This window comes from Phascolarctos cinereus, unplaced genomic scaffold (assembly GCF_003287225.1).
Source record: "Phascolarctos cinereus isolate Bilbo 61053 unplaced genomic scaffold, phaCin_HiC Scaffold_7;HRSCAF=346, whole genome shotgun sequence".
Lineage (NCBI taxonomy): Eukaryota > Metazoa > Chordata > Mammalia > Diprotodontia > Phascolarctidae > Phascolarctos > Phascolarctos cinereus.
The window spans coordinates 46297780-46310878 of NW_027556180.1; the positions used below are offsets into that span (position 1 = coordinate 46297780).

Here is a 13099-nt window from a genome sequence, read left to right on the forward strand (position 1 = left end):
TCAGGTTTTAAATCTCATAAATTTGGAGCTAAACCACAAAGATTATCTATTTAATCCAATCCTCTCATTTTAAAGACAGGGAAACTAAGCCTCGGAGAGGGCAAATGACTTGGCCAAGGTCATACAGTGTCAGGGTGGGAAGTGAAGCCTGGTCATCCTGATTCCTAATGCCAACAATCGATCCACTACCGCACACTACCTCTCTGACCAAGAGCTTATCTCTGTAGAAGCCAGTCTGATTTTACTTAGTCACACAGCCGACCAAACTGTACCTGGCTAAAAAGGAAGCAGTTGCAGGCAAGACACACAGCTCCACAGATTATGAGTGGGAACTTTACAAAGTCCCCTTAGCTGTTGCCAGGACAAGGCTTTGCCCTTATTAGCCACAGCAATTCAACTGTTCAGTCTCAGCCGACCTCACCACAAATGTGTGTTAACAACTCACATTTTTACACTCGTGTCTGAAGTTTGCAAGGCGACTTAAGGCAGTTCTCGGACCGCTAGGCATTCTCCTCATCATACGGAGGACGAGGTCAGGCTTGGACCCTTCGGCTAGGGAAGGTCAGAACCGGGAAGCCGGGTCTCCGGGCTCCGGGGCTCTCGGAGGCACACCCTCCCCTCGTCTCCTGCACCAGCGGGAGCCCGGTGAAGGCGGACGGACCCGGGCAGCTGCCCAGGGTGCTGAAGCTGAGGGACGGCCCTCGCAAGGGGAGATCCTCCTCACTACACCCCCCAAGCCCCCACCTCCAGCCGGGGGTCTCCCTCCTCCGCCCCCCGCGGGGTCTCTCGCGGCTCTGAGCCGGCTGAGGGAGAGCGGACCCTTCCCCGGCCAGGCGGACAACGTCTGGCGGACCCGTCCGACCCTCCCTGGGGGGACCCAGCCCGGCTCGGGGGCGGGGCAGAAGAAATCGAAACAAATTAAAAGTTTACTACTCTCTCCGCCCTTAAAAAGGCGAGCGCGGGGGAGGGGCGGGAGCCAGGTTCAGCTGACGGGTCATGGCAGGGGTCAATTCCCGCAAGAGCGCCCGCACCCGGCCCCGCCCCAGGGAGGGCGAGGGAGGGAGCGTGGAGCCCCAAGCTCCAGGGACGGACGGCAGGGCGGGAGGACGGACGGACGGACGGAGGGACCGGGAACGTAGGCCCCCGCCGAGGCTCGGCCACGGCGCCCCGCCCTGCCGGCTCTCACCTGAGGGAGGAGGGGCCAGGGGTTGGGGGGGGTGCACCCTCCTGGCGAAGAACGAATTCGTCCGAGTCCCTCCTCAGTCGCGTCAGGAGACCCTAAGCGGCGTCCATGACCCCGGAGCTCGCTCTGCGGGCCCAACGGCGGAGAAGCCAGAGAAGAGACGACAACACGGCGGGGAGGCGGAAATCCCGCCTTCCTGGCGCTCTCATTGGTGGAGGCCGAAGGGAGAGGGAGGGACTGGGGAAGGAGATTGGCCGGGCTGGGCTGTCCGTTAAGAGAGCAGGGCGGTCTAACTCCTTTTCTCCTCCCCCTCTCCCCCTCCACCCCACTTTCCTCCTCCCCTGCCGCTGCTGCGGCTGCGGCTCCTCCTTCCTCCTTCTCGTCCTCCCTCCCTGCCGCAAGACCGCGCTCACGAGTGGACGGGCAGGAAGGAAGGCAGGGGAGGGGGCGGGAAAGTAGAGAGAGAACGGGGTGGAGGCGCGGGGCTGCTGCATAGGGGCAGCTTGGTGAGGCTGGGAGAGAGTGACCGCCTGCCCGGGGGGGGGGGGAGCTCGCAGGAGCCGTCGCACCTCCTAAGCGCTCAACTAGACCCATTTTACGGATGCGGACCTTGGAGGCCTGGGGAGCTCCAGCGACTTGCTGAACCCAGCTAGGCGGTACCTGCCGGGTACCCCTTTTTCAGTGCCCACGCCGTTGGCTGCCCCCAGGCCACGGCCTGAGCAGGACTGAACTGGGCTGCGCGGAGTGGGAGGCCGGGCCACAACACTGCTCCCCGCCCCAGAGCTGGGGGAGGCGGCTTCTTTGTTGGCTAGTGTGGGAGGCGAGATCCCAGGAGCCAGCAACTAAGAACCGAAGCCAAAATATGCCCGACGGCTGGGGTGGGTTAGGGTCTGTTTGGTCATCGGTGGCGGGGCGGTATGAATGGAGGAGTTTGGAGATCCGATCCCGAGATCTCGTTTTAGGAAACACAGTCCTGGGAAATCCCGAAAGTGGAAGAGATGTTGGAGACCGTGTAGTCCCAGCCCTCTAGCCTATGTCATACAATCTACAGCATAGATTGCAAAATCCTTTTTGAAGATTTCCAGACGGGGAACCCACTATCAAATGAGCTAATATTTGCAAGCCGTTTACCACTAACCTTTCAGAAACGAGGCCACCCATTCCACTTTAGGGTAGCTAATTGTCGTGAGACATTTCTTCCAAATGAAAAGTACTATTTCCACTTTCACCCATTGTACCTACTTCTGCTTTCCAGAGCCAAACAGAATGAGTCGAATTTTTTTTTTGGCTTTTTTTTTCTCTGAGCCAAACATTCCAGCTCCTTCCCCTTATCCTGATACCATGCCCTCTCTGGGCTGTTCACCACCTCGACGGACATTCTCCTGGCACAGCCTAGCTCATAGATAAAACCTTTCTACAATGTTCCTCGTGGCTTCCTTCAAGTCACATTAAAATGCCACCTTCTGCAAAATCTTGCCCCAGACCTCCTCCTTGATGCTAATGTCTTACCTCCGAGGCTACTCCCCTATTTAGCCTGCGTGTCTTGTTTGCTCTCAATTGTTTGCATATCGTCTGCCCCATCTAACCGGGATTTGCTTGAGAGCTGGGACTAGTTTTTGCCTTTCTTTTTATCCCCACGGTTTAGCACAGTGCTTAGCATATATGCTACCTAACAGATACTTCTTGACCTGCCAAGAACGAAACACAGTTCTCTAGATGCGTTAAAGGCAAAGCGAGGTAGAGCGGATTATCATCCCCCAGTCCCACAACTAAGTGACAACAAGAAAGAGTCCCTAATACTACTACTCACAATAATAATAATAGTAACTAGCATGATATAGCTATTGTCTCATTTTATCGTCACAGCCCTGGCCAGGTAGGCGCTATCATTGTCCCCATTTCAACAGATGAAGAAATAGGTATGAGCCTGAGGTCAGGTCATACTGATCCAATAAATGCCTGAGGATGATTTTAAACTTATGACTTCTGATTTCCAGGTCACCTAGCCTCTGCCTCATATCTGGTTAGTTGGTTTTTGCTTGTTTTATTCCTTTCTTTTTATTTTTTATTCAGTATTTTACCAGGCAACTTCACTGCAAATGAATTTCCATTGCCTTTAACAAGATTAAAACAGCTAAGGAATCCCCTCTTCACTGCTTGCAAAATGCTTTTTTACCTCCCTTCCCCGAACCCACCCCTAAACAGACTCAAAGGATCTAAGTGGCTTGCTCATGGTTGTAGAGCTCAGGCCAGGAACCTGGATTTGAACTCGGTTTCTCTCACTTAAAAATCCAGGGCTGCTTCCACAATGCCAACCTGTCTCTCAGCTACCTAATTGGTTATTAATTTTAAAAACATTTCATAAAATGTTAAAGGTAGAAGACACCTGAGAGATCATCAGCTCTCATTTTCCTGACAATTATAGAAGGAAGAATGTAATCACAAGGTACCAAAGGAATCTGATGACAGAATAGTTCACATGAACATTTTCTCCATCACTTCAAGTCTAGATGAAAAAAAAAACCTAAACCAAGCTCTGATTTATAACATTTGCCAGTTTTCAGAGTGTTAATGCTCATACTGAAAATTTAATAATGTCAGAGCTGGTTCAGGCTGGCTCCAGCAAACCCCTGAATATCGTTTTAAATAGTTCCAGTACAATTGGAAAGGAACCATTAGAATATAAGCACTAATTAGCAATCATCTACTTTAAGCTATGAAAGCATAAAACTACACCAAGACTATTGAGCCTCTCTGTGTTTCCCAACCACCGGTACATAGAAACTTACCCATCTGCAATATTTTTACTGCCAAAGGTCCTTCAATTAGGGGGCTGCTAGGTGGCACAGTGGATAGAGCACCAGCCCTAAATTCAGAAGGATCTGAGTTCAAATTCTACACATAACACTTACTAGCTGTGTGACCCTGGGCAAGTCACTTAACCCCATTGCCTAGCCAAAAAAAAAAAAAAGTCCTTTAATTAAAACCTATCAGCTTGAAAAAAACAACAGTTTCTCCATTCTTCTGCACTCTTTAGCTTGTGTGTGGTTTGTCCTTCATTCTCAAAGAGGACCATGACACCAGGAAGATGATGCCATGATTTGCAAGTAAACTGGATTTAAGTGAGGCAGGGCTGTGCAAAGTCACCAGCCTCATTCTCCTCTAGAGCCATCTGGGTCCAGTGGCCAGATATGGATCAGGACAACTGGAGATGGCCCAGCTCTTTAGCTTAGCATCACCTTGCTGTCAAGGCCAAGAAAAGCCTCAAGAGGATGTAAAAGTCACGGGTAGAGAGTATGGCTAAGCAAAGCCTACATCTAGGTTGACCTCCTCATCTTACAAAAGAGACCTACATAGGCTAAATGATCTGATAGATGTGTATATATATGTGTGATTGTATATGTGTGTATATATTTGCATACATATGTTGTACTACATATATACAAATATGTGTTTATACACACGCACACACGCATGCAGTTGCGCTCACAGCTTTAAGTGGCTCAGTGAATAGAGGGCTGGGTCGAGTCAGGAAGACCTGAGTTTAAATCCAGCCTCAGACATTTACTAGCTATGTGACCGTGGGCAAGTAACTTAACCCTATTTGCCTCAGTCTCCACAACTACAAAATGAGCTGGAGAAGTTAATGGCAAACCACTCCAATATCTTTGGCAAGAAAACCCCATGGACAGTATGGTCTCCAGGGTCAGGAAAGAGTCAGACCTGACTGAACCACTGAACAGCTAGATAGATAAATAGATAGAATGACCAACAGCTCCAAGCTATTTACTCCAAATTCGGTATTCTTTCTGCTTTGCCACCCTGCTTCGTAGAAAAAACTAAGGAATACAAGTCTGAAGATAAATGTAACTTAATAGTAATAGTGTTTTACTAGCTATGTGACTCTGGTCAAGTCACTTAACCCCAATCGCCTCAAAAAAAAAATAGTAATAGTGTTGCTGTTATTGTCCTGGGTGAATATTTGTTGCATCACAAATTTTAATCTTAAGATGATCGCATTCTGTTTCTTGAGCATCGATAGCACCAGCATTCTCCATCCTAGGTTCATAACCTCAACATTACTGTGGACTCCTCACTCTTCCTCACCTGATATTGCTAATCAGTTGTATATCATGCCACACATGCCACATGTATTTATGGTCACACAGCTGCCACCCTAGCTCAGATTCTCATCACCTCTCATCTAGATTATTGCCACACCCTCCTAATCAATTGGTCTTCCCACCTTGAGTCCTGCCCCACTCCAGTCCATCCTCCATACTGCTGCCAAAGGATTTTTTTGCTTGAGCACAGATTTGACCGTGCGACTCCCCTATTCATTCATTATTATCTCCTTGATGAAACATAAATTCCTCTGTTCATCTTGGAAAGCCCTATACAACCTGATCCTGACCTACCTTTCCAGCATTGTTAGATTCTGCTTCCCACACTCCATGATCCAGACAAACTGGCCTTCTCTCTCTCTCCCTCAAATACAGCACCATTCCCTATCTCCATCCCTCATGGCCCATGCCTAGAATGTACTTCCTCTTTACTTCCACCCCTCAGAGTCCTTCTCTTCCTTTAAGATAGATCTCAAGCACTACCTTCTACATAAAACCTAATAGATAAGCCTTCTAAAAATGCGCTTTTCAGCTTCCCTAGCTTCAAGGCTCACTTTCTGCAAAAAGCTTTTCCCAGACCCCCTTAATGCTAGAATCTTCCCTCGAGACTACCCCAATTTATCTTGCATGATTTTGTTTGCTCATAGTTGTTTCCCCCATTTAACTGGGAGTCCCTGGAGAGCAAGGACTAGTTTTAGCCTTGCTTTTCTCCTCTGGCCAGGAATTCAAGTGCTAGGGTCCTCTCTTTTATGCTTCCTTATATTTAATTACTTTGTGTATGTTTATATTTATTAACTTAGTATTTATCTGACATATATTTTTATATTTACTTGTCTCTTCCATTAGAATGTAAGCCCAATGCAAGTTAGGGATTGTTTCATTCTTTGTACTTGTATCCCCAGAGCCTAAAACAGGCTTGGTATGTAATAGTCACTTAATGAATATTTGTTGATATATTGATATTTCATTATCTTTCCTCAAAATAAGAGCTAGGGATACAAAAAATAAGGGCAAAAGTCACATGCTGTTTTGCTTTGACAGCCTAATTATCCTCTACTCAATGACATTAATTAGAGGAAAAACAAAGATCATCATAATCACAGTTACTCTGCTTAACCAAATTAGTAAGGCTGAAAGGAGAGCAAAAAGGAGAGGTGGGAAAAATAGGTCTATAAAATGCAAAGAATTGAAATTACATAGTTTGGAGAAGAACAAAGGAAACTCAACAATGGTCTTCAAGACCTCCACACCCTCAATCTGGTAATGAACTACACTATAAACTACATTGTTTATAATCACTTCCCTTCTCCCTTGGGTCTAAACCTAGATTTTATCAATGTAGAAAACTCCCTAGAATTCCTGGAAGAGATGAAACTGAGGCACAAAAGTCCGAGGGTAACCTATTTATTGGTAAGGCAAGCAATTACCAATAATGGAGGCCAATGATCCCTCAGTGATTAAAGACCCACCCACACATAACATCCTTTTATGCAGTCTGGTTATATAAGTTCATTACATAATGTCAACTGGTACCAACTAAACTAAGACTGTGATTGCTCCATAATTACACTGACTTGCAAAAGGGGTCTTCCAGAGCCAATGGTAACAGGAACACAGAGTTAGTCAATATCCTAGGAAAGTCCCTAACCCCATACTCCTTTGTACCAAAGAAGCCCAGTGCTAGGAAAAACATCCCATGACAGGGTTGAATCATTGTCCATTTGTCTTCTTTATCTCCTTCAAGAAGTAAGTTCACTCTAAGTGACATGCATAGTTTCATATCAAGTATTATACTACTCAAATACACATACATAGTTTTCTTTCGGGTACCACACTACCAAGCCCTATACAAAATAGTTCTAGATCTAAGTCTTTTAAAATTGGTTGCAATGGTTATTGTTGTGATTAATAAAACTCTTAACTACTAATCAATCAATAATCTATTTCACAGTAACAAATGTTTCTTTTATTTTTTAATTAATTTATTTTGAGTTATCAATAATCACCCATAAGCTTTTGAGTTTTAAATTTTTCTCAGGGACAGTTAGGTGGTGCAGTGAATAGAGCACCAGCCCTGAAGTCAGGAGGACCTGAGTTCAAATCCAGCCTCAGACCAAAGAGTTGACACTTACTAGCTGTGTGACCTTGGGCAAGCCACTTAACCCCAATTGCCTAAAAATTAAAAAAAAAATTTCTCCCCCTCCCCACTTTCCTCCCCAAGATGGAATACAATCTGATATAGGCTATACATATACATTCCTAGTAAACATATTTTCACATTAGTCATGTTGTAAGAAGGAATTAGAACCAATAAGAGGAACCAGAAGAAAGAGGAAACAAAACAAGAAGAAGGGAAAAAAAGGCAAATAGTATGCTTCGATCTGCAAACTCCACAATTCTTTCTTTGGATGTGGATAGCAAAAAAATGTTTCTCATAAATAAAATGAGTTCATTAAAGAAAAAAATTGGAAAAGAAATGAGAGCTAAGGAAGATGAGAGTTGGAAAGGGAATTAATGGCTTAGCACAATAGGGTTACAACTTTTTATTTATTTGTTTATTTATTTGGTGAGGCAATTGGAGTTAAGTGACTTTCCCAGAGTTACACCGCTAGTAAGTGTCAAGTGTCTGAGTCCAGATTTGAACTCAGGTCCTCCTGACTCCTGGGCCAGTGCTCTATGCACTGTGCCACCTAGCTGCCCCCACCAGGGTCACAACTTGACAAAGCAAAAAACTACCTGAAAATGTTTATTGTTGTTATCTTTGTTGAGTCATTTCAATCGTATCCAGCTCTTCAACTGTGTCTAACTTTTTGTGACCTGATTTGGGGTTTTCTTGGCAAAGATACTGGACTGTTTGCCATTTCCTTCTCCAGCTCACTTTACAGATGAGAAAATGAGGCATACAGGGTTAAGTGACCTGACTAGGGTCACCCAGATAGTAAGTATGTGAAGCTACATTTGAACTCATGAAGATGAGTCTGATTCCAAGCCCAGTGCTCTATCCACTGAAGATTAAAATGGACTAAGTAGAAGCCAATGGTTCTATAAGAAAACATGACATAGTAAGAACAAAACAGAAGGCTGGACAGAAATAGAAGAAAATGAAAGGTATCATAGAAAAAACAACGAACCTGGGAAACAGATCATGGAGGAAAAATTTTAGAATCATTGGAATACCTGAGAGACATGACTAGAAACGGAACTTACATATATTTCAAGAAATCTTAAAAGAAAGCTGCCCAGATCAGTTAGAACCAAAAGGCAAAGTGGAAATAACATCCAGTCACCTGCAGGAAGAAACCTCAAAATAAACTCCCAGAGCTTTTAAGTCAAAGAAAGAAAATGACAAGCAGGCAGAAATGAAGAATTCATGTACTGAGGGGCCGTAGTCAGGATCACACATGACTCAGTAGCTACCACCATAAAGAAGTAGGGAACTTGAAATACAATATTCCAGAAGACAAAATGTATAGAATTACAGCCAAGACTCACTTACGCAGCAAAACTGAGTATGATCCTACAGGGGAGAAATGGACCTGAATGAAAACAGAGGGTTGCCAAACATTCTTGATGGAAAAAAACCATAGGCGTATAGACACTATGAAGTTCATATACAAATGTCAAGGACAACATAAAAAAGGAAACTGAAATTAACAGCTGCAAAGGATTAAACAAGGAAGAAATGCTTCCAGTCTAACTTGAGGAAATGATACTCATGTCCCTTCTGAACCCTAGCATCATCAAAGTTCACAGAAGGATTCTAATTTTAGACAAGGCCTGGGAGAAGAATGGAAAGAAAGGAAGAAGAAAATCCTGGGGATGAGAGGAAGGGAAAGGAAGATTAGGGGAAATTATCCCCCATGATTGGGGTGTGCAAATAGAAGTCTGTACAAACAAGGAGGAAGAGATGGAAGAAGCAGCTGACACTTAAATAGTCACCCTCATCTGAACTGGTCAAAGAACACCCACATAGATTGAGAAATAAAAAGGAGAACTAGAAGAACAGTAGATTTAGGTAGGAAGTAATCCTGAGGAAAACAAACTCTCATTAAGGATGTACAAAAATATTTATTGTTCTTTGTGATGTAGTAAAGAATGGGAATCTGAGTGGGTACCCATAAATTTGGGAAATGGATGTTACAGTATCTACATGTGATACAATACTATTGTGCTCTAAGAAATGATGAAGGAGATAGTTTCAGAGAAATACGGGAAGACTTATATGAACTGATGCATAGTAAAGTGAATAGAACCAGTAGAACAGTTTGTCCACTAACAACAACATGGCAAAGACAACTTCAAAAGAATTAAGGGCTACTAACAATGTAATGACTAATCAGCATTGCAAGGGACTAATGATGAAACATGCACATGCTCTTCCTCCTGACAGAGAAGTGAAAAACTCAGAGCATATGAGAAGGATTTTTTTTGGACTTGGCCAATGTGAAATTTTTTTGCTGAATTACCCATATTTGTAAACGGGTTTTTGTTTTTCTTTTGTTCTCAATGGGGAGGAGAGTTTTGGTGGGAAGGAGAGAAGGCAGATTTTTTTTTGCTGATAAAAAAAGATATAATTCTAAAAAATTAATTGGAAACTAAATTGCTTATTTTTTAAGAACAGTTGGGTCAAAGAGTGAAACAGAAACAATAGATTTCATCAAAGAAAATAGCAACAATGAGACAAACATACCAACACTTTGGGGATGCCATCAAAGCAATTCTTAGAGGAAAATTTATTGGAGTCATTTTTTAAAAAATAAATCAATGAATTGAGCAGGCAACTAAAAAAAACTAACCAAAAAAATTCTAACTTCAATAAACATCAAATTAGAAATTCTGAAAAAAAATCAAAGAAGAGATTAACAAAATTATAAGCAGAAAATCATTGAAATATTAAAAGCTTTTTAAAAAATTTAACTATTAGCTAATTTGATTTTTATAAAAAAAACAAACATTGCCAGTATCAAAAATGAAAAAGGAGAATTAACAAAAATTTTAAAAAGGAAACTACAGTATTAGAAACCCTTTTGCCCCATTATGTGTGAATAAAACTTAAGTGTGTATAAAACAACTTTGAGGTTCTGCCTCATACCTTTCAGAATGGTAAAGATGACAAAAAGGGAAAATAACTGTTGGAGGGGCTGCAGGAAAACAGGCACATCCACTATTGGTCAAGCTGTGAATTGGTCCTGCCAATCTGGAAATTGATTTGAAACTATGCCCCAAAAGGTATTAAACTTTACATCCCTTTTGACTCAGTGATGCCACTACTAGGCCTATACTGCAAAGAAATCAAAGAAAGAGGGGGGAAAGTATATACAAAAATGTTCACTTACAGTAGGAATTGCCTGGAAATTCAAGGAGTTCCTGTCTATTGGGGAATGACTGAACCAGTTATGGTATTTCACCATAAGAAATGATGAAAGGGACAGTTTCCAAGAAACCTTGGGAAAGTTGTATGAACAACAGGGAGTGGTAACCAGAATCAGGAGAACAATTTACTCAATAAGAACTATGATCAGTGCAATAATTGACCATAATTCTATGAAGGTAGAAATGACCTATCTAATCCTTCTTCCACATAACAGTCTTTAAATCCATGAAAAAGCACTACCCAGCTATATCCAGGTCCACCATCTCTCTTCAAATCCAGTCTAACACTGTCAACTCAACACACCTACTGCCTTTATAAACTCCAGTCCTTATCCTAACTGCCAGGCTCAGGTCCTGTTCTCCCCATCCAAGCAAGGCTACATTTCCCCACTCATGATTCTGTGGGTGCCCCTGAGGGGTCAGAGTGATTCTCTCTAATACCATCAGATCAACACTCATTCCAGTGGGTTCTCCCCACTCTTAACCACCAGCCATTAGTGCCCCAGTATCATTTAACCAACACAACAGGATATTTCCTTAGAAATTATAACAAGCACAGAGGTATGAATATTTCCCTCCAACAAGTGGGAGCCCACTCTCCTCTACACAGTCTTGATCCCTGGAGAAAGTGAGCTCAGATTTAAAATGGCTGCTCTCCAAGTTCACTTGAAAGTTTGACACAGCCAATGACTTGCTGTTATACCCTCTTGGATGCCTTCTATGCCAGGTCACACAAATTCCTTAGGACTTTGATCCTCAGTGTCTTCAGATCTCTGGGAAGCTTACCCTCTTGACTTTTTTTTTTTTTTGCTTTTTGGTGTGGCAATCAGGATTAAATGACTTGCTCAGGGTCACACAGCTAGTAAGTATCAAGCATTCGAGGTCACATTTGAACTCAGGTCCTCCTGACTCCAAGGCCAGAACTCTATCCACTGCACCACCTAGCTCCTGACTTTTTAAGGCTCACAAGGCTGTAGCCTGGTCTGTTACTCCACCAATCCAAAGAAGCAAGAACATATTCATTGGCTACATTTCAGAAGCCAGGTGGGGAAATAAAGGTCCTCTCACCTCACACAGAGGTTTCCATCATCTTATCTCCATGGCAGGCAGCAAGGAAAGAGAAAAGCTTTGGCTGATTCGTACCTTCTACATACATTCTCACTTCTCATTCAACAGCCAGTCAAAAGACTTCTTTACACGTTAAAGGGACCACAAGCACTCAGAACACCTGTGCATGTTCTAAATTGGGGAGCAGGGCCTTCTATTCTATATCATAATGCTTTTCCAGAAATAGGCTCCCCAGCCTCTTCTAAACGGGCTGGCAGCAGGGAGAACATACTGTGCGTGATGGAGCCTCCCACTGGCCAGGTTTCTATTATATACCCAAAACAGAATTCATCATCTTTCCCTCTAAATTTGCCCTTTATTCAAATTTTCCTCTTTTTATTGAAGGCTTTCCTTCTTTCCAGGTACCCCACTTCTAGTCTATAACATCGGACTCATTCTTGGTCCTTCCCTGAACTTTTCCCCACCTCCCAACATACACACACACACACACACACACACACACACACCCCTAACATGTTGTCAATTCTTATGTATTCTATTTCACCAGTATCTCTTACATCATCCCTTTTTCCTCTACTCACTAGGCTACTTATCTTATCACCTCTCACCTAGTCAATTATAATAGCCTCCTAATCTATCTCCTCACTTCCAATCCATCCTCCACACAGATGCCAAAATAACCTTCCTAAGACACAGGTCTGACCAAGTCACTCACCTTTTCAAGAGGCTTTAGTAATTCTCTGTTGACTATAAAATATAAACTTCACCAAAAAGGATTCAAGATCAATACGATGTTTTTCTACCATTCCAGGCTTACTTCCTTTCACTCCTCTTCATACACTCTATAGGATCAAAAGAGATGACATTTGTAAAGTAATTTGCAAACCTTAAATATCTATATAAATGCTAGCTATGGTCTTTATTTTTCAGCCAAACTGAACTAGTAGCTATTTCCCAAAATTGACATTCCATCTCCACCTCCTGATATTTGCATAATCTATCCCCAATGCCCTGAATTCACTTCCTACTCATCTCTGCTTGTAATGATCCTTATCTGTTTTTAAACCTTAGTGTCCGTGAAGTGAAATAAGGCTGGCCTTGTAGTCAGATGACCTGGATTTGAATTCTATCTCTTCTACTTACAACCTGAACAAGTGTCTTAAGCCCTCTCCCCCTCTGTTTTCTTCATTTATACAACGAAGAGGTTGGAGAAGATGCTCTCTAAGGCACCTTACCATTCTAAATCTGTAATCAAAGTTACTAATGCTCTCTTCCCTCCTCAAATTAATGTGTGTGTACTTACCTTTGTGCTGTCAAATGTATCATAATAAATTGGCAGTGTCCTAACACA

General features: G+C 43.1%; 1 protein-coding gene across 3 annotated transcripts in view; it reads right to left on the reverse strand.

The window, feature by feature from the left end:
- The window catches only part of RNF13 (ring finger protein 13), a 96196-nt gene extending 94829 nt beyond the window's left edge, over positions 1-1367 (reverse strand). The window contains exon 1 of one of the 3 annotated variants that reach the window (XM_020980896.2): positions 1187-1367. Coding sequence is in view for 2 of the 3 variants with exons in the window: in XM_020980895.2 (XP_020836554.1) it covers positions 446-520 (75 nt within the window). In the remaining variant the exon portion in view is untranslated. Of the gene's footprint in view, positions 1-445; positions 678-1186 lie in introns of those variants that run through there. The other 2 variants (XM_020980895.2, XM_020980894.2) reach the window with 2 other exon arrangements.
- Positions 1368-13099: the final 11732 nt, after the last annotated feature.